Raw genomic sequence first — 22,666 nt, 5'->3', positions numbered from 1 at the left:
AGAATGGGAGAAGATATTTTCAAACGACATATCAGGTAAAAGGTTAGTATCCAAAAATCTATAAAGAACTTATCAAACTCAACACCCAAAAAACAAATAATCCAGTGAAGAAATGGGCAAAAGACATGAATAGACATTCTCCAAAGAAGACATCCAGATGGCCACCAGCATATGAAAAGATACTCAACATCACTCACCATAAAGGAAATACAAATCAAAACCACAATGAGATACCACCTCACACCTGTCAGAATGGCTAACATTAACAACTCAGGCAACACCAGATGTTGGCGAGGATGCAGAGAAAGAGGATCTCTTTTGCGTTGTTGGTGGGAATGCAAGCTGGTGCAGCCACTCTGGAAAACAGTATGGAGGTTCCTCAAAAACCTAAAAATAGAACTACCCTAGACCCAGAAATTTCACTCCTAGGCATTTATCCACGGGATACAGGTGTGCTCTTTTGAAGGTACACATGCACCCCCATGTTTATGTTTATAGGAGCACTATCAACAATAGCCAAAGTATGGAAAGAGCCCAAATCTCCATTGATGGATGAATGGATAAAGATGTGGTGTATATATATAATGGAGTATTTCTCGGCAATCAAAAAGAACGCAATCTTGCCATTTGCAACTAGGTGGATGGAACTAGAGGGTATTATGCTAAGCGAAATTAGTCAGACAAAGACAAATATCATATGACTTCACTGATATGAGGGCTTTAAGACACAGAACAGATGAACACGAGGGAAAGGAAGCAAAAATAATATAAAAACAAGGAGGGGGAACAAAACATAAGAGACTATTAAATATGGACAACAAACAGAGGGTTACTGGAGGGGTTGTGGGAGGGCGGATGGGCTCAGTGGGTAAAGGGCATCAAGGAATCTACTCCTGAAATCATTGTTGCACTACATGCTAACTAACTTGGATGTAAATTAAAAAAATAAAATTTAAAAAAAAGGTACCTTTTTGCTACTTGTTTAAAAATTCTGATCCCAATCAGTGAGACAGCCCTTTGAGTATTTTCACAAGATGACCAGTGTGAAAGAGATTACTTGTTGATTCTTAAAACTATTAGTGAGCTCAATTAAAGATTCACATATTTGATTTAATTTGCCTATTATTATTATTATATGTCCACATATTATATGCCTATTTATCTATAATTATGAGCATTTGAAATAATTGTTGTAAATCACAGCTCTTCTATTGACTTTTAGTTAGGTCTTTCGGCCCATAAAATAGTTTTAAAATTCATTTAGTGAAATGTATGTATCTTCTACCTTCTGAGTTTTTTTTTCTTGCCTTACAAATGATGATTTTCCCACCAGTAGATTTTATATGTAATTTTCTAGATGTGCATCTAAAATGGAATGGTTACTCTTACACTGGGGGTTTACTTACTCCTTTGGATTTTTGGTGAGATGTGTGAAATAAGGAAGCACCACTCTTCCTTCCACGTAGAAAGCCTTTGTGCCAGCTTTCACTCAACAATCCAGTCTTTTCTGACGACACTTAAATGCAGCTTTGTCAAATATTAAATGTTCATATATAATGAGACCTAATTCCTGACTCGTTCAATTAATACTGAAAAAGCATCTGCTATGGTGCCAGAAATTTTTAAGAACTTTATATGCTATACTCTTTTTTTATCCAGGTCTTGGGGAATTTTATTATTTTCTATGTTGATTTTGTTGACTTACTGGTCCTGTAGATCATGTTTCAGTTACTGCTCAAAACATCATTCAGTTTTGAATAACATGGTTGTACTGAAACTGCTCTTTAACCTGGTTTTATTCTGTCTGTCATTCTTTGTATTTCATAATGTCTCATTTTCATGAATCCGTTTCTATATAAGTGCATATACATCCACATACTTTTGTAAAGGAAAGATGAGCAGAAGTTCCTGCTCCTTTGGTAATCATGTCACAATCACACACAGGAGTGCAGTAAAAATAAATGTGAGTACAAAATAATGTACTTGGATAAGTTACATGAAGATTATTCAGAGTTAGGGGATAGATTGTCATGGGGTGTTTAGGATTTCAGAGGGTCTGGAGAGCACGTTACCTGTTGGACAAGGAACAGAACCATGACTAGTAGTGCTCATCAGACTTGTCAAGAAAGTGACTAAAATTCAAAGCATAAGAACATCAAATACACACCAAAAAAATGCCACATAAGACAAGTGACAAAGAGGCTTACATCATCCTCTATTTGGCCATATAAAAATTGATTAATCAAATGAATATGGAATAAACACAGGAAAATCAAGTCTGCTCTTTGCTATCTGCCAATAAAAGTGCCCAAATTATGAGACGTGTTGGTTTATTCTCTTGCGATGTTCAATCTGTGATGTTCACGTCATAAAGATGTCGCTACTTTTTTCCTTTAGAGAAATTTATTTTTGCCCTTTAATTATTTTTGCTGGGTGTAAATACGATGTAATTAGGATTGGAGGCCACCAACATCATTCTCTCCCTCTCTCTCTGTCTCTGTCTCTCTCTCTGTTCGTTGAACACAATTTTTTTAATTTTTCTTTGCATACAGGCCAGAAGACCATTCCAAAATGGAGCCCCAGGATTATTTGTCCTTAGGAAGCAATGAATAGGACTTTCTGGTACTATTTCTACTTTCCTTCTGGGAAAGGTAATATGATGTGTATGCATTCATATCCTAAAAAGTGTGTTGGGGCAGGCAGGGGGAGGTGAAGACATACAAGTAACACATACCAGGAGGATACGGTGCAGTGTGTGTGTGTGTGTGTGTGTGTGTGTGTGTGTGTGCGTGCAGTGAGAGCAGGTCTCAGAGGAGGGGTTTATAGGCGCCTCTATTCCAGGTTCACCCTATAATACACAGGTCAGACTCAATCAACAGATGATACTGACAAGGGATGTTCAGTTGACAGGATGCTATTACAACCAGATTAACAAAGTGCAAGAGGTACATAGTGTGGACAAGGAGCTCCCTGTGTCTTGAATTTTAAGCAGCTGCGAGGCCACATGGATCCACAAAATTCACTGCCAGTACCTCTCATCACTCTCCCTCTTTTCAACTCCCCGCCATTACACTGGCTTCCTTCTGAGCCTTGATTTTCTGGGGGAAAAAAGTGTTTCCGCAGGGCCTTTTCACTGTCCTTCCTCCTGCCAGGAAGACCTTCTGTCTTGCACTCTCTCTTCCTTGAGGTCTCTGTTCAAATGTCACCTTCTTAGTCAATCTTGACTGAACACCCAACATAACAGCCCATCCACTCTTTTGACTTGCCTTCATTTTCTTCATAGCCTCAGTCCACATCTCAGGATTATTTAATTTTTATATACGTGTATATCCTATCACCAGCAGTGATTAGTAGGTACCTTTGTTTATCAGCACCATCTACTTTATGACTTGGAAATGCTGAAAACATGGTTGATGGTCTATATATTCCTCAAATGCATGAGATAATTTCTTATTAAAACTGCACAATATGCAGCCTTTTGGGGAACATCTGATGTTGGGATGAAAATTCCTAATAAGAGAGGAAATGGGGATCCCCTCCAGAGCACCCATCCATTCACAAAATATTGAAATAACTTTCTTGACTGGAAAATGTAAATTGTAGCATTTCAACAATGTGAGCCATGTCTATTGATGTGAAAATTAGTCGTGTTATTTTCCCCTTTATTGGTAGTCACCTCCACCACATGGACCCAGGAAACGATATAGGAATTTCAGAATTTCTTCTTATGGGATTTTTCAGAAGAAACAGAACTGCAGCCCCTCGTATTTGAGCTTTTCCTCTCCATGTATCTGATCACTGTGTTTGGGAACCTGCTCATCTTCCTGGCCATTAGCTCTGACTCCCACCTCCACACCCCCACGTACTTCTTCCTGGCCAACGTGTCCTTTGTAGACATCTGCTTCACCTCCACCACCATCCTGAAGATGCTCTGGAACATCCAGACCCAGACTAAAGTCATAACCTATGAGGACTGTATCACACAAATGAACTTTTTCATAACCTTTGCAAGGATGGATGACTTTCTCCTGAATGTGATGGCCTACGACAGGTTTGTGGCCATCTGCCACCCGCTAAACTACATGGTCATTATGAACTCCTGGCTCTGTGGACTCCTGGTCCTGGTGTCCTGGATCCTGAGTGCTCTGCATTCCTTGTTAGAAAGCTTAATGGTGTTGCAGCTGTCCTTCTGTACAGTCTGGGAAATCCCCCACTTTTTCTGTGAGCTCAATCCGATGATCCAACTTGTCTGTCCTGACACCTTTCTCAATAACGTGGTGGTGTATTTTGGAGCTATTCTGCTGGCTGGTGGTCCCTTTTTTGGGATCCTTTACTCTTACTATAAGATAATTTCCTTCATACGTGGGATTTCATCAGCTCAGGGCAAGTATAAAGCATTTTCCACCTGTGTGTCTCACCTTTCAGTGGTCTCTTTATTTTACTGTACAAGCCTAGGAGTGTACCTCAGCTCTGCTGCTACCCAGAGCTCCCACTCAAGTGCAACAGGCTCAGTGATGTACACGGTGGTCACACCCATGCTGAACCCCTTCATCTATAGCCTGAGGAACAAAGACATTAGTTCCTCTGATGAGATTCTCTGGTATGGCAGCTATAAAAGGGCCAATTGTCTTGTGCTGAAAAGTACCCATGATTGCAGGGTCCAAAGTCTGACCCAAATGTTGAGATTCTTTGATCAGATTGTGGGAGTGGAACATGCCTCTTTTGTTTTTTTTCCTGGAATTTCTTTTTTTTTTTTAATTTCAACATCTGTGTACAATTTATGTAACTCCCTATGTTAAGCTTTTTGATATCTCTTATATCTAAAAGATTTTCCCTTTGTCATTTTCCTACTCTCCCAATGTGATTCCTCACCTTTGATGTGAAATATTTGGAATTCTCACTCATTTCAAAGGACTACATGGATCTGTTACGAATAATTTCTTCTCAAATCAACTGTATCATAGTGAGTATTTTTTCTTTGGTTTGACCAAAAAAAAAAAAAAAACCCAGTCATGAGTTATACTACTCCTATGAAAGTCTACTCTTGGCCATGACTCTTATTGATATAAGAGTATAAGAGAGTCATTAGAAATCATTGTAACCTATCTGCTGTGTTGAAAGCAAGCTTGAAAGAAACTTGGAGGGTAAAGAAAGGAAGAGAATGGAGGTTTTCATTAGCATGGAATTCAAGGAATGTAGAAATTTAGGCAAAATAAATTATAATAGAACAGGTAGCCATAAGTTAATGATATATGGCTTTTCCTATCTTAATGCCCAGAGGCCTCAAAGACAGAACCATATTTACATTTATGCAAGGAGACATTCTCTGAACCAGGCAATAGGCTGAATATCCCCCAAACTGACCTTATTTTGTTTCTTCTACTTAAGTAGGGTTTCAACACAAAACGCCTTTATCCAAGAAAGCTAAGTGAATGAGTTGAGAGGCTTAAATTCCTTTTATTAAAAAAATTGGGGCACCTGGGTGGCTCAGTCAGTCAAGTGTCCAACTTCAACTTAGGTAATGATCTTGTAGTATGTGAGCTTGAGCCCTGCGTAGGGCTCTCTGTTGATAGTTCAGAGCCTGGAGTCTGCTTTGGATTCTGTTTCTCCCTCTCTCTATGCCCCTCCCCCACTTGCATTCTCTGTCTCTGTCTCTGTCTCTCTCTCTCTCTCTCTCTCTCTCTCCCTCTCTCTCTCTCCCTCTCTCTCTTAAAAATCATTTAAAGCATTTATTGGATAAGTGTCTTTGTTATTTACTATTGCTGCTATATCCAGTTACCACACTAAGGGTTTAAAAGAAAAAAATTTCTACTCTTCCAGGTCTGGAGGTCAATGCCAAAAATGAATCGCATTTGGGCTAAAATTAAGATGTCTCTGCAAGACAGAAGAGAGCTTGAATTCCTGCCCACTTATGTGATTCCAGGTCACCATTTTTTCTCCACAAAAATGCATGTCCTTCCAACCTTACTGGTTACCTGAATAGAATCTTCAATGGAGAGAATTTTTTTAAGTCATCCAAAATAAATTTGAATAACAAAATGATCATGAATGTTGCTGAATAGCAAACCATCCTGAAAACAAATGGCTTGGTAGAATATCTTTAGTATCAAGTAGAATTGTATAGTGATGAGTTGTTCTAATCTCTGTTGATGTCCTCAAGGATTTTGAATCAGGTTTTGTGTCATCTGGGAAGGCTCTGCTGATCTTGCCAGGGTTTGGGTCTTGGCTAGCTAGCTGTGGCTGATCAGAGTGGCCTTGGCTTGGACAACTGGGCTGTGCTCCACATGTCTTCACTTCTTCTGGCAGCCCATCTGGTTTTATTCTCTTTTCAGAGCAGTATTTCAAGAGAGAGCAGCAGAAATTCACAGGGCCTCTAAGGTCCACTGCCACTTCTATCATATTCTGTTGGCCACAGTAAATAAAAAGTTCTAATCCATCCAGAATCAAAGATGGAAGAATAGTCTCCACTTCCTGATGGAAGGTACTGTACACATTGCCAAAGATATGACTACAGAGAAAGACCAGGACTTGGGGCCATCTCTGCAAACAGTCTACCACTGATGTTAATTTCAATTCAAAAGGTTTATTTCCAATCCACATTCAGCAGGGGAATGATCTAAGAGAAGACAGTGAGAATGAATTAGGCATCTAATGAGCAGTTATGGAAATTCTACTTCAGAGGGTCAGGTTGTAAATATTTCCTGCATGCCTCTTGCCTATACATCACCTTTCCTAGTATAAGGAAAGATCAAATAAATAAAAGGTTTACTTTCCAGGTGGCTCAGAGATACCAGGGACCTTGTATCTATTTCATTGAGTAATGGAGCTAACAAGTGTTCTATCACTGATACTATCTTCACAGAATCCTTCTGTAGATACTGTTTTCCTATTGATAGACCTCAACATTGAAATACTCATAATAGTTTCCACTCTGGTATCTTTTTTATGGGTATAATTCCGCTAGGATGAGGTGACATTTGAAATGCAATGGAAGACAGAGACATAGGAATGTTTTTCTTCATTTTTGCAGCCTTACTGAAATTTAATTGACATATAAAATTGCGGAAATTTAAGCATACAACTTGGTGATTTCATGTACATATATGTTGTGAAATGATCACCATAATAGGTCAGTGAACACATCACTTCACATAGTTACCACTTCTTTTTGTTGTAAGAACATTTACTATATACTCTATTAGCAACATTCAAGTATACAACACAATAGAGTTAATCATAATAGCCATGTTGTACATTAAGTCCCCAGAACTTATTCATCTTATAACTGAAGGTTTATAGACTTTCACTAACATCTTCTCATTTCCCCAAACCCAAGCCACTATCAAACATCAACCTACTCTCTGTTTCTATGGTTTAGATTTTTATATTTCACATAGAAGTGAGATCATACAGTATTTGTCTTTCTCTGTCTATGTCACTTAGCATAATGCCCTTGGGGTCCATTCATGGTTGAGAAAGGAAAAAATGTCTTCATTTATTATTGCTGAACTCCACTGATAGATATGCCATCATTATTAATTCATCTGTTGATAGATGCTGGGCTGTTTCCAAATCGTGGCTATCCTGAATAATGCTGTAGTTAGTGTAAAAGTACAGATACCTGAGATGGTCACAAGTTTGTGGGATTTAAACCATGCACTTGTGAGTGGCTGATGGGTGAAAGAAGAAATGAAAACTGAAATTTAAAACTCATGAATCAAATGAAAATGGAATCACCGCATATCACAATTTATGGTATGTTACAAAAGCAGCTCCAATAGAGAAGTTTATAGCAATAAATGCCTACATTAAGACAAATAAAAAGACCTTAAGTAAATAACCTAAACTTTGATTCAAAGGCCTGGAAAAAGAAGCACCAACTAAGTCCAAATCAACAGAGGAAAAGAAATAAATATCAGAGAATACATAAATGATATATAGACCAGAAAACCAATAGAAAAGATTAACAAAGTGAAGAACCAATTTTTTAAAGTGAAGCAAAATTGACAAGCCCTTAGGTAGACAAAAAAAAATGAGGAGAAGGCTTAAATAAATATACTCAGCAGCAAAATATTATACCTTACAACCAATATCATAGAAATGCAAAGAATAATAGGAGACTACTATGAATGATCTCATTCCAACAATTTGGACAACCTAGAAAAAAAATGGATAAATCCCTAGAAACATACAATTTACCAAGACAAAATCAGGAAGATATAGGAAATATGAACAGACCAATAATGAGTAAGGGTATTAAATTAGTAATCAAAAATCTCCCAGCAACAAAAGCCTGTGAACAGAGACCTTCATAGGTGAATTCTACCACTCATGTAAAGAAGAATTAAGGACAAATTCTTCTCAAACCCTTCCAGAAACTAGAGAGGAAGACACGTTTCAACCTCATTTTTCAAGGTCATATTTGCCTTAATACCAAAGTCAGAAAAGGCCAGTACAAAAAAATAAAACTATAGACCAATGTCCCTGATGAACACAGACACAAACTTTTTGAAAAATACTAGCAAAATGAATCAAACAACACATTGAAGGGATTTTATGCCATGATCAAGTGGGATTTATCCCTGGGATACAGGGATTGTTGAGCACAAACAAATCACTGAATATGATACACCCCATTCATAGGGTGAAATATAACAATCATATGATCATTTCAATACATGCAGAAAAGGCATCTGACAAAATACAGCATCCTTTAATGATTTTTTAAAAAATCTTTGACAAACTGGGTATAAGAGGAACACACCTCAACAAGAAAAGCAAAAGGCAATATATGACAAACCCACAATAACATTGTACTCAGTGGTGAAAGATTAGAAAATGTCTCTTCTGAGATCAGCAGCAACACAAGGGGGTCCACTCTCACTGCTCCTATTCAATATAATCCTTCATGTCCTAGCTAGAACAATCAGGAAAGATTGAGAAAGTAAAAAGCACCCAGATGTCTTCTTCGGAAAAGTGTCTATTCATGTCTTCCACCCATTTCTTCACTGGATTACAAATCAGAAAGAAAGAAGTAAAATTGTCTTTATTCACAGATGATACGAACTGAATATAGAAAACCCTGTAAAGTCAGGGCACCTGGGTGGTTCAGTTGGTTTAAGAGTCCGACTTTGGCTCAAGTCATGATCTCAGGGTTCATGAGTTTGAGTACTGCATCGGGCTCTATGCTGACAGCTCAGACCCTGGAGACTGCTTTGGACTCTGTGTCTCCCTCTTTCTCTGCCCCTCCCCCATTCATGATCTGTCTCTCTCTGTCTCTCAAAAATAAACATTGAAAAAAAAAGTAAAGAAAATCCTATAGACTCAATCCTTAAGAGCACACTCACAGTGATGAGCAATGAGTAATGTGTAGAATGGTTGAATCACTATATTGTACTGCACTATATTGTTCTGTGTGTTGATTTTCTGCCCCGAACCAATAAACTTTATTGAATTGAAAACTACACTCATGGTAGACCTTTTGCAGGTCTATTCACCACTTCACCACTTATCTCTGTATCCGTGTACTTTGCAATGTGACTGCGAAGCTCCTCCCATTGAGAGGTGGGGTCGATTTCTCCACTTTCGAATCTGGACTGAATTTAGTATTTTATTTGCCTTGGCTAAGAGTGTATGGTGAAAATGACAGTGTGTCTGAAGGGTCCTTGGTGTGTTTCTGCTGCGCTCTTGGAACCCTGTCTCTGCCATGGAAACAAGTCCAAGCTAGCCTGCTGTAAGAAGAGAAATCACGTGGAGCAGAGCCCTGTTGCTCTAATGAAAGCCAACCTAGACCAGCCTATCACCAGCAAGCCCCCATATGTGAGAACACAGCCAAGATTAACAGAGCTCCTCCAGCTGACCCACAGCTGACCACCACCTCACGAGGAGACCAACAGAGACCAAAAGACTTCCCCAATACAGACCCCCATGTGATGGATGGAGCTAGAATGTATTATGCTGACTGAAATAAGTCAGTAAGGACAAGAGTAAGATCATACAATTTCATTCCTGTGTGGAATTTAAGAAACAAAACACATGAACATAAGGGAGAGGGAAGAGAGGCAAACAAACCAGAAGAGGCTCTTAATGATAGAGAACAAACTATGGGTTGACAGAGGGAGGTGGGTGAGAGATGGGCTAGATGGGTAATGGGTACTAAAGAGGGAACTTGTGGTGAGCACTGGGTGTTGTATGTAAGTGATGAATCACTGAATTCTACTTCAGAACCAATAGTGCACTACATATTAACTAACTAAAACATATATTTAAAAAGCTAAAAAAGATAAAAGATAAAAGATAAAAAGATAAAAATCTTCCACACTGCAAAGGAAACAGTCAGCAAAACTAAAAGGTAACCAACGGAATGGGAAAAGATATTTGCAAATGACATATCAGACAAAGGGCTAGTATCCAAAAGAGCTCACCAAACTCGACACCCAAAAAACAAATAACCCAGTGGATAAATGGTCACAAAACATGAATAGACACTTCTCTAAAGAAGACATCCGGATGGCCAACAGGCACATGAAAAGATGCTCAACATCGCTCCTCATCAGGGAAATACAAATCAAAACCACACTGAGATACCATCTCATGCCAGTCAGAGTGCCTAAAATGAACAAACCAGGAGACTATAGATGCTGGCGAGGATGTGGAGAAATGGGAACCCTCTTGCACTGCAGGTGGGAATGCAAATTGGTACAGCCACTCTGGAAAACAGTGTGGAGGTTCCTCAAAAACTAAAAATAGATCTACCCTATGGCCCAGCAATAGCACTCTAGGAATTTACCCAAGGGATACAGGAGTACTGATGCACAGGGGCACTTGTACCCCAATGTTTATAGCAGCATTTTCAACAATAGCCAAATGATGGAAAGAGCCTAAATGTCCATCAACTGATGAATGGATAAAGAAATTGTGGTTTATATACACAATGGAATCTTACTTGGCAGTGAGAAAGAATGAAATCTGGCCCTTTGCAGCAACGTGGATGGAACTGGAGAGTGTGATGCTAAGTGAAACAAGTCATACAGAGAAAGATACCTTATGTTTTCACTCTTATGTGGACCCTGAGAAACTTAACAGAAGACTGTGGGGGAGGGGAAGGAAAAACAAACAAAAGGTTAGAGAGGGAGGGAGCCAAAACATGAGAGACTCTTGAAAACTGAGAATAAACTGAGGGTTGATGGGGGTGAGAGGGAGGGGAGGGTGGGTGATGGGCATTGAGGAGGGCACCTGTTGGGATGAGCCTTGGGTGTTGTATGGAAACCAATTTGACAATAAATTTCATATTTAAAAAAAATGTTTAAAGCATTATCTTAAATCATTTACTTTTGGCCTGGCTTGTCATGCAGTAAGCATATAGCTTACTGACACAATAATCAATGCAAATAGTACTGAGAATATTAAGAATAACCTACTGCTGCTTCTTTTTTGGCATTTGTTCTGATATTTGAAGGGAGCATTCATAATGACCTGGTTAGTCACATTAATTTTAGGTAACTGTATTAAAAAGGTACTATCACTGAGTTTCTCTTCCAGGTAGAGATTGGAAAGACCTGTATGTTTTTGCACGGATAACTTGTAGGACTCTCAGGCACAAGTCTCCATTCCCAAAACATCACTGGGCATGAATTCAAGCTCTTGTCTGAGTCATCCTTTGATCATGAGGATTGAAGAGATTTTAGAGCATAAAAAAGTGAAAGAACGTAATGAGAGAGTGCATACACATATTGTTCACTCACTCTATCATTTTTAGGACATCATTTTTAAAGGGGGAGATATTAAGTTTAGGGCAATGGGAATCATAATATTTGTAGGCAGCACTAGAAATTTTCAAATAGAAACAGCAGTATCATCCAATCAAATAGTATAAAATCTGCCGCTAGATTCTTCACTCCAATTAATAAATCCCTTTAAACATGGACACCAAATATCCACACCTCAATAAGTAGTTATACATCATCAAAAACAGATTTTGTGCCATAAAATACAGCGTGATTGAAAGTTTTATGTCATCATTTTTTTCAGGTCTTCTCGGATGGTAACCACATATTAGTCACTTGGTTTATGCAAATTTGTCTTTCTGTACTTTACACTTGGAGCAGAGCATGTTTTTCATAAGGAATTTTTGCCTTACTATTCTGTGCCAGGGATACTGTGGATGCTGAGCTGATAAGAGAACAGGATCCTAATGAGGATCCCAAAACCCCACGACTAGTGACAAAACAAACTAGTATGTTAATGTCTACATTATCAGGAAGAGCATTTAAGGTAGAATCTATAAAGGAATGGCAGACACAGAGTGAAAAAAAAAAAATAAACCTGTGATCTCACAATTTCCTCTACAATAAAATTATATACATGGCCTCAGTTGCCAAATGTAGTTTATTCCATAAAACTAGGACCGTTCATCACTATATGAGGCAAATGGGAATTTCCCAATTGTTCTGATTCAAGGTTGGGACTAACTTTGGAAACTAGGGAGAAAAAAAGGAAAAACTATTGGGTATCAGGAGCAGAGAGTTAACCACAGGGACTTATTTAAATTCAATAAAGCAGTTGAACGTTAGAAAAACTGAAACTCTAGGATATAAATAGAGGCATTAAGTTCTTCTTTCATGATCTGGTTAAAAAAATCACAAATTCAGGCTATTAAGCCTGCAATGACTGGTACTTCTTAAGAAATGGCCTTTTTATGGCTTCCCTCTGAAAAATACATTTAGAGCCTCCTTTATGTCTCTGTTCCTCAGGCTGTAGATGAAGGGGTTCAGCATGGGTGTGACCACCGTGTACATCACCGAGGCTGTGGCACTTGAGTGGGAGCTCTGGGAAGCAGCAGAGCTAAAGTACACACCTAGGCTGGTACAATAAAATAAGGACACAACCGAGAGGTGAGACGCACAGGTGGAAAATGCTTTATACTTGCCCTGAGCTGATGAGATCCCACATATGGAGGAAACTATCTTAGAATAAGAGTAAAGGACCCCAGCCAGGGGAGCACCACCCAACAGCACAGTTGTAAAACACGTTACCATGTCATTAAGAAAGGTGTCAGAACAGGCAAGTTGGATCATCTGACTGAGTTCACAGAAAAAGTGGGGGATTTCCATGCCTGTACAGAAGGACAGCTGCAACACCATTAAGGTTTGTAACAAGGAATTCAGTACACTCACGATCCAGGACACCATAACCAGCAGCCCACAGAACTTGGGGTTCATGATAACTGTGTAGCACAGTGGGTAACAGATGGCTACAAAGCGGTCATATGCCATCACAGTCAGGAGGAAATTGTCCAAAACTACAAAGAGTATGAAAAAGTATATCTGCGTGATACAGCTTTCATAAGTTATGACCTTTCTCTGTGTTTGTATATTCGCCAGCATCTTGGGGACTGTGGTGGAAGTGACACAGATGTCTACAAAGGACAGGTTGGCGAGGAAGAAGTACATGGGCGTGTGGAGGTGGGAGTCAGAGTTTACAGCCAGGATGATGAGCAGATTCCCAAGTATGGTGACCAAGTACATGGACAGGAACAGCCCCAAAAGGAAGGCTTGCAATTCTGGTTCCTCTGAAAGTCCCAGAAGAAGAAATTCTGAACTCCGTGTATCATTGCCTAGTTCCGTATCGTTGATGTGACTATCAAAATAAGAAGAACATGACACAATCATGCATTACTAACTTGGCTGGTACATTATTGTTTATATTCTGCACTCAAGAAATTAATTTTTTATATTTGTGTATGGAACATGATAAAAACACAAAATGTGGGAACAGAAAGAACCTATCTCAACATAAAGCCATTAGTGAAAAACCCACACCAAGCATGATACTCAAGGGTGATACAGTATGCATTTTTCTGTATGATCAGGAATAAGGAAGGGTGCCCACTTTCACATTTTTTACTCAACATGACACTGCAAGTTCTGGCCAGAGCAGTTAAAGAAAAAGAAAAAGAAAGAAAAGGTATCCAAACTGGAAAGAAAGAAAGAAATTTATGTATGTAGATGATGTGATCTTATATGTAGAAAATCCTAAAGAAGCCACAAAAGGACTAATACCACTAATAAATCAATTCAGCCAAGTAACTGGATACAAAGCCAACCCTCAAGAACTCAACTGCATTTTTATATACGAAGAGTAAAAAATCTGAAAACAAAATTAAATAATTCCATTTATGTGACAACAACACCCAGTTCTCATGCCAACAGGTGCCCTCCTCAATGCCCATCACCCACCCTCCCCTCCCACCCACCCCCCCATCAACCCTCAGTTTATTCTCAGTTTTTAACAGTCTCTGATGGTTTGTCTCCCTCTCTCTCTGTAACTTTTTTTCCCTTCCCCTCCCCCATAGTCTTCTGCTAAGTTTCTCAGGATCCACATAAGAGTGAAAATATATGGTATTTGTCTTTCTCTGTATGACTTATTTCAATTAGCATAACACTCTCCGGTTCCATCCACGTTGCTACAAAGGGCCAGATTTCATTTTTTCTCATTGCCACGTAGTACTCCATTGTGTATATAAACCACAATTTCTTTATCCATTCATCAGTTGATGGACATTTAGGCTCTTTCCATCATTTGGCTATTGCTGAGAGTATTGCTATAAACATTGGGGTACAAGTGCCCCTATGCATCAGCACTCCTGTATCCCTTGGGTAAATTCCTAGCAGTGCTATTGCTGGGTCATAGGGTAGGTCTATTTTTAATTTTTTGAGGAACCTCCACACTGTTTTCCAGAGGGGCTGCACCAGTTTGCATTCCCACCAACAGTGCAAGAGGGTTCCCGTTGCTCCACATCCTCTCCAGCATCTATGGTCTCCTGATTTGTTCATTTTGGCAACTCTGACTGGCGTGAGGTGATATCTGAGTGTGGTTTTGATTTGTATTTCCCTGACGAGGAGCAACGTCGAGCATCTTTTCACGTGCCTGTTGGCCATCTGGATGTCTTCTTTAGAGAAGTGTCAATACATGTTTTCTGCTCATTTCTTCACTGGATTATTTGTTTTTCAGGTGTGGAGTTTGGTGAGCTCTTTATAGATTATGGATACTAGCCCTTTGTCTGATATGTCATTTGGAAATATCTTTTCCCATTCCGTTGGTTGCCTTTTAGTTTTGTTGGTTGTTTCCTTTGCTGTGCAGAAGCTTTTTATCTTCATAAGGTCCCAGTAGTTCATTTTTGCTTTTAATTCCCTTGCCTTTGGAGATGTGTCAAGTAAGAAATTGCTACGGCTGAGGTCAGAGAGGTCTTTTCCTGCTTTCTCTTCTAGGGTTTTGATGGTTCCTGTCTCACATTCAGGTCCTTCGTCCATTTTGAGTTTATTTTTGTGAATGGTGTGAGAAAGTGGTCTAGTTTCATTCTTCTGCATGTTGCTGTCCAGTTCTCCCAGCACCATTTGTTAAAGAGATTGTCTTTTTTCCATTGGATGTTCTTTCCTGCTTTGTCAAAGATGAGTTGGCCATACGTTTGTGGGTCCAATTCTGGAGTCTCTATTCTATTCCATTGGTCTATGTGTCTGTTTTTGTGGCAATACCATGCTGTCTTGATGATTACAGCTTTGTAGTAGAGGCTGAAGTCTGGGATTGTGATGCCTCCCGCTTTGGTCTTCTTCTTCAAAATTACTTTGGCTATTCGGGGCCTTTTGTGGTTCCATATGAATTTTAGGATTGCTTATTCTAGTTTCGAGAAGAATGCTGGTGCAATTTTGATTGGGATTGCATTGAATGTGTAGATAGCTTTGGGTAGTATTGACATTTTGACAATATTTATTTTTCCAATCCATGAGCAGGGAATGTCTTTCCATTTCTTTAAATCTTCTTCAATTTCCTTCATAAGCTTTCTATAGTTTTCAGCATACAGATCTTTTACATATTTAGTTAGATTTATTCCTAGGTATTTGATGCTTCTTGGTGCAATTGTGAATAGGATCAGGTTCTTTATTTGTCTTTCTGTTGCTTCATTATTAGTGTATAAGAATGCAACTGATTTCCATACATTGATTTTGTATCCTGCGACTTTGCTGAATTCATGTATCAGTTCTAGCAGACTTTTGGTGCAGTCTATCGGGTTTTCCATGTATAATAGCATGTCATCTATAAAAATGAAAGCTTGACTTCATCTTTGCCAATTTTGATGCCTTTGATTTCCTTTTGTTGTCTGATTGATGATGCTAGAACTTCCAACACTATGTTAAACAACAGCAGTGAGAGTGGACATCCCTGTCGTGTTCCTGATCTCAGGGGGAAGGCTCTCAGTTTTTCCCCATTGAGGATGATATTAGCTGTGGGCTTTTCATAAATGGCTTTTATGATGTTTAAGTATGTTCCTTCTATCCCAACTTTCTTGGGGGTTGTTATTAAGAAAGAATGCTGAATTTTGTCAAATGCTTTTTCTGCATCGATTGATAGGATCATATGGTTCTTTTCTTTTCTTTTATTAATGTGATGTATCACATTGATTGATTTGCGAATGTTGAACCAGTGCTGCATCCCAGGAATGAATCCCACTTGATCATGGTGAATAATTCTTTTTATATGCTGTTGAAATCAATTTGCTAGTATCTTACTGAGAATTTTTGCATCCATATTCATCATGGACATTGGCCTGTATTTGTGGATCACTAATTCAAGAATAAAGTGCTAAAGACTAGAACTAGGGGTTTCTGAGGGAAACAAAAGCAAAAATGAACTATTGGGACTTCATCAAGATAAAATCTTCTGCATAGTGAAGGACACAACCAACAAAACTAAAAGGCAAATGACAGAATGGGAGAAGATATTTGCAAATGACATATTGGATAAAGGACTAGTATCCAAAATATATAAAGAATTTATCAACAGACCCATAACCAGCGAAGAAATTGAATCAGTCATCAAAAATCTCCCAACAAATAAGAGTCCAGGACCAGATGGCTTCCCAGGGGAGTTCTACCATACACTTAAAGCAGAGATAATACCTATCCTTCTCAAGCTATTCCAAAAAATAGAAAGGGAAGGAAAACTTCCAGACTCATTCTATGAAGCCAGTATTACTTTGATTCCTAAACCAGACAGAGACCCAGTAAAAAAAGAGAACTACAGGCCAATATCCCTGATGAATATGGATGCAAAAATTCTCAATAAGATACTAGCAAATCGAATTCAACAGCATATGAAAAGAATTATTCACCATGATCAAGTGGGATTCATTCCTGGGCTGCAGGGCTGGTTCAACATTTGCAAATCAATCAATGTGATACATCACATTAATAAAAGAAAAGAACCATATGATCCTGTTGATCAATGCAGAAAAGGCATTTGACAAAATTCAGCATCGTTTCTTAATAAAAACCCTAGAGAAAGTCGGGATAGAAGGAACATACTTAAAGATCATAAAAGCCATTTATGAAAAGCCCACAGCTAACATCATCCTCAATGGGGAAAAACTGAGAGCTTTTTCCCTGAGATCAGGAACACGACAGGGATGTCCACTCTCACTGCTGTTGTTTAACATAGTGTTGGAAATGTTAGCATTAGCAATCAGACAACAAGAGGAAATCAAAGGCATCAAAATTGGCAAAGATGAAGTCAAGCTTTCACTTTTTCCAGATGACATGATATTATACATGGAAAATCCAATAGACTCCACCAAAAGTCTGCTAGAACTGATACACGAATTTAGCAGAGTTGCAGGATACAAAATCAATGTATGGAAATCAGTTGCATTCTTATACACTAATAATGAAGCAACAGAAAGACAAATAAAGAAACTTATCCCATTCATAATTGCACCAAGAAGCATCAAATACCTAGGGATAAATCTAACCAAAGATGTAAAGGATCTGTATGCTGAAAACTACAGAAAGCTTATGAAGGAAATTGAAGAAGATATACAGTAATGGAAAAACATTCCATGCGCATGGATTGGAAAAATAAATATTGTCAAAATGTCAATATTACCCAAAGCTATCTACACATTCAATGCAATCCCAATCAAAATTGCACCAGCATTCTTCTTGAAGCTAGAACAAGCAATCCTAAAATTCATATGGAACCACAAAAGGCCCCGAATAGCCAAAGTAATTTTGAAGAAGAAGACCAAAGCGGGAGGCATCACAATCCCAGACTTCAGCCTCTACTACAAAGCTGTAATCATCAAGACAGCATGGTATTGGCACAAAAACAGACACATAGACCAATGGAATAGAATAGAGACTCCAGAATTGGACCCACAAACGTATGGCCAACTCATCTTTGACAAAGCAGGAAAGAACATCCAATGGAAAAAAGACAATCTCTTTAACAAATGGTGCTGGGAGAACTGGACAGCAACATGCAGAAGAATGAAACTAGACCACTTTCTCACACCATTCACAAAAATAAACTCAAAATGGACGAAGGACCTGAATGTGAGACAGGAACCATCAAAACCCTAGAAGAGAAAGCAGGAAAAGACCTCTCTGACCTCAGCCGTAGCAATTTCTTACTTGACACATCTCCAAAGGCAAGGGAATTAAAAGCAAAAATGAACTACTGGGACCTTATGAAGATAAAAAGCTTCTGCACAGCAAAGGAAACAACCAACAAAACTAAAAGGCAACCAACGGAATGGGAAAAGATATTTGCAAATGACATATCAGACAAAGGGCTAGTATCCATAATCTATAAAGAGCTCGCAAAATTCCACACCCGAAAAACAAATAACCCAGTGAAGGAATGGGCAGAAAACATGTATTGACACTTCTCTAAAGAAGACATCCAGATGGCCAACAGGCACATGAAAAGATGCTCGACGTTGCTCCTCGTCAGGGAAATACAAATCAAAACCACACTCAGATATCACCTCACGCCAGTCAGAGTTGCCAAAATGAACAAATCAGGAGACCATAGATGCTGGAGAGGATGTGGAGCAACGGGAACCCTCTTGCACTGTTGGTGGGAATGCAAACTGGTGCAGCCACTCTGGAAAACAGTGTGGAGGTTCCTCAAAAAATTAAAAATAGACCTACCCTATGACCCAGCAATAGCACTGCTAGGAATTTACCCAAGGGATACAGGAGTGCTGATGCATAGGGGCACTTGTACCCCAATGTTTATAGCAATACTCTCAGCAATAGCCAAATGATGGAAAGAGCCTAAATGTCCATCAACTGGTGAATGGATAAAGAAATTGTGGTTTATATACACAATGGAGTACTACGTGGCAATGAGAAAGAATGAAATCTGACCCTTTGTAGCAACGTGGAAAGAACTGGAGAGTGTTATGCTAAGTGAAATAAGCCATACAGAGAAAGACAGATACCATATGTTTTCACTCTTATGTGGATCCTGAGAAAGTTAACAGAAACCCATGGGGGAGGGGAAGGAAAAAAAAAAGAGGTTAGAGTGGGAGAGAGCCAAAGCATAAGAGACTCTAAAAACTGAGAATAAACTGAGGGTTGATGGGGGGTGGGAGGGAGGGGAGGGTGGGTGATGGGTATTGAGGAGGGCACCTTTGGGGATGAGCACTGGGTGTTGTATGGAAACCAATTTGACAATAAATTTCATATATTGAGAAAAACAAAAAATTTAAAAAAAACAAAAAACAAAAGAAAAAAAAATTATCAAACTCAACAACCAAAAAATAAATAATCCAGTTAAGAAATGAGCAGAAGACATGAACAGACACTTCTCCAAAGAACACATCCAGATGGCTGACAGACACATGGAAAAACATTCAGTATCACTCATCATCAGGGAAATGCAAAGCCATAATGAAATCAAAGCCATAATGAAATACGAGCTCACAACTATCAGAATGGCTAAAATTAACAACTCAGATAACAACAATGATGGTGAGGATGCAGAGAAAGGGGAACCTTCTCACACTGATGGTGGGAATGCAAACTGGTGCAGCCACTCAGGGAAACAGTGTTAAAGGTAAAACGACCTTATGATCCGGCAATTGTACTACTAGGTATTTACCCAAAGGATACAAAAAAAAAATACAGATTCGAAGGGGCACATGCATCCCAATATTTATAGCAGCATTATCAATAATAGCCAAATTATGGAAAGAGCCCAAATATCCTTCAACCAATGAGTAGATAAAGAACATGGTGTGTGTGTGTGTGTGTGTGTGTGTGTGTGTGTGTGTGTGTCTGTATACATATATATATATGTGCATATATATGTATATATATGTATATATATATATGTGTATCTATCTATCTATCTATCTATATATATATATATGTATCTATATATATATACCAATCCATAATTTTTAGGAAGAAAAGGTAAACATTAGTCAAATGACAAAGAATTCCCTTCCAACCCATGGCTGAAGGTGATGTGACTTTGAGAAATAGATCTAACCACAAAAGGCCAAAAGGTACAACAAGGAATAACAGAAAAGTAAAGACAGTTTTAAAATATGTATAAAACGTGACTTATTAACTCAAACAATGTAGAAAAACTTTTACACCTAAAAAAAACAAGAAGAGGGAGGAAAATATGACCAAATGATAGGTTTGAGCACACAAAATGTATTAACTTTCCTACTACCCTCTAATACATCTGTACATAAATAAAAGAACTGAATAGCAAACAGCAAAGTTGGTGGAAAACTCTAGTTCTTATGTTTGAAAAAATGCAATCAGAAACATGAATAGAAACATTCCAAACCTACTGAACAAAACACAGAACTGGCACAGACAATTTGCAACAGAGAAAGTCAATGTCTAAGAAACACAGAAATATACTCATCCCGACCAGTAAAGAAATAACTGCAATGAAAAGCCTTTTAGTATATCCCTTTTCACCTATTAATTTTTTTTAATTGGTTGGAATACCCAGCAAGAAAAAGGACACTGAAATGTTTGTCTCATGATCCATAGGTCCAAATCTTTCTCACTATATGGAAACATACTCAGATTTTCCCTTGCTTAAAAATATTAAAAGGAACACCCTCACTTGACTGCATATCCCTCAGAGCTAATACCCTACTTCTCTATTCCTCTTAATTGCTAATATTCTTGGACTTGTTTTCTACTTTTACTGGGACCCTGTTGTGCCACCCATTACATTCTTTCATTACCACCAATTAACTCTCAACAATCTCCCCTGCATTGCTGATTTCAATGTTTACTTTCCTTTCTAAGATTTTAAATTAACATATTAATTAGTTAATCAAGCAAGCCAACAACCACAGTGTTGTTCCAGTGCTGAGCTAGGTTGTCTTGACTTTTATGTGGCTTCATGTAAATGTTCTCATCGTTCTATTCTCTCTGGCCCTGCCCTGCAGAACCTACTGTGTTTTCGGACTCACCTGCAGGGGGTCTCTGGGATCAACATCTCTGTGTGGAAGTCCGAATCCCTCCCTCTATAATTAATGATGGAGACTGAAGCTCTGTTCTCAAATAATACAGCGGGAGTCTGCTAGCCAGACCTAGGACTCCAAAAGAAATAAACGTGTCCCATTCAGCCCAAGGTTGCACACACTGAGGGACAACAATGGAAGAGATATTTACAGCTCCTTATCTGTTCCTTAGGCATATTTCTCCCTTGTCGCTCCCACCCCTGAGCACACCATCCCCTATGGGACATTGCTCTGCACAGATAAAATTTTTTCCTGTAGCTTCCCTGTTCCCAAGAGACCAGGTTACAAGTCAGGTGAATCTGGTTATTACTCTTCCCTGAACTCACCTGTCTCCCTAGCACCTCCTGGCACCTTAGCCCAACCCTGAGTTCAAGTTTTCTCCAAATCCAAGAATGAACAGTTTTCCTACTAGGTTCCTTGGGTCTCCCAAATATTGATTCGTGATGGGACACAGCACTAATACCCCCAGAGGATTACTATTCCCGCCTTCAACAATGTGAAGAACTGTGTTCCTTTGACATAAAACCACGAGTACCACAGTCCTTGGCTCTCGCAACACTTTTGCCAAAACAGTTAAGTGTTCAATGCTTTGACATAAAATAAGAGCTGTCATTGAGTCAATTTAATTTATAATATATTTTGGTAACTAAAAGGTATATATTTAAGTATAGAGCTTCAGTTTCATAAGAGGAAAGGAATTCTGGAGATGGACTGTGGCGATGGCTGCCCAACAATATGAGTGTATTTAATGCCTCTGAGCTGTGCACTTAGAAATGGTTAAGATGGGGGTGAAATAGGTGACAGGGATTGAGGAGGGCACTTGTCATGATGAGCACTGGGTGATGTATGGAATTGTTGAATCACTGTATTGTACACCTGAATCATTATAACACTGTATATTAACTATACTGGAATTAAAAATGAAATAAAATAAGAAAAATATAGAGAGTGAATAAGTGGTTAAAATGGCAAATCATATGTGACATGTATTATTAGCACAATAAAAAAATCTTTAACTAAAAAAATATATATTTGGAACTCTTATGCACATTGCCTTGATATTTATAACACCGTCTACCAGTTGACTTTAATTTTTTATACAAGTCCATTTGCCGAGGTCAATACTCTTATGAGTCTCATTCCACATTTGCAGAATGGGGCTCAGAATGGTTGAGTGGTCTGCCCAATGTTGTGAACTGAGTAAGGATGGGCTTTGATTGGAACTCCTTCAACGTGTTTACAGGCCTCTTGCTCTAACCTAATCATTCTCATCTAGAGAAGATTTTGCCTCTTGGGAACACTTGGAAGGATCTAGTGAAATGTTTGGTT

At 38.7% G+C, this 22,666-nt stretch overlaps 2 protein-coding genes across 2 annotated transcripts; one reads left to right on the top strand and one right to left on the bottom strand.

Annotated features, from left to right (window-relative positions):
* Positions 1-3,785: 3,785 nt before the first annotated feature.
* LOC125148867 (olfactory receptor-like protein OLF4) lies at positions 3,786-11,676 on the top strand. Its single transcript, XM_047827263.1, has 2 exons — positions 3,786-4,641; positions 11,588-11,676. Exons 1-2 carry the CDS (start codon positions 3,786-3,788, stop codon positions 11,674-11,676), a joined length of 945 nt encoding a protein of 314 aa, XP_047683219.1.
* A 1,019-nt stretch (positions 11,677-12,695) lies between these two features.
* Positions 12,696-13,670, bottom strand: LOC125160664 (olfactory receptor-like protein OLF4). Its single transcript, XM_047849833.1, has one exon. It carries the CDS (start codon positions 13,668-13,670, stop codon positions 12,696-12,698), a length of 975 nt encoding a protein of 324 aa, XP_047705789.1.
* Positions 13,671-22,666: the final 8,996 nt, after the last annotated feature.

This window comes from Prionailurus viverrinus, chromosome A2 (genome assembly GCF_022837055.1).
Source record: "Prionailurus viverrinus isolate Anna chromosome A2, UM_Priviv_1.0, whole genome shotgun sequence".
Lineage (NCBI taxonomy): Eukaryota > Metazoa > Chordata > Mammalia > Carnivora > Felidae > Prionailurus > Prionailurus viverrinus.
The sequence above is the reverse complement of the archived record's forward strand: the minus strand, read 5'-3'. Positions and strand labels throughout refer to the sequence as shown.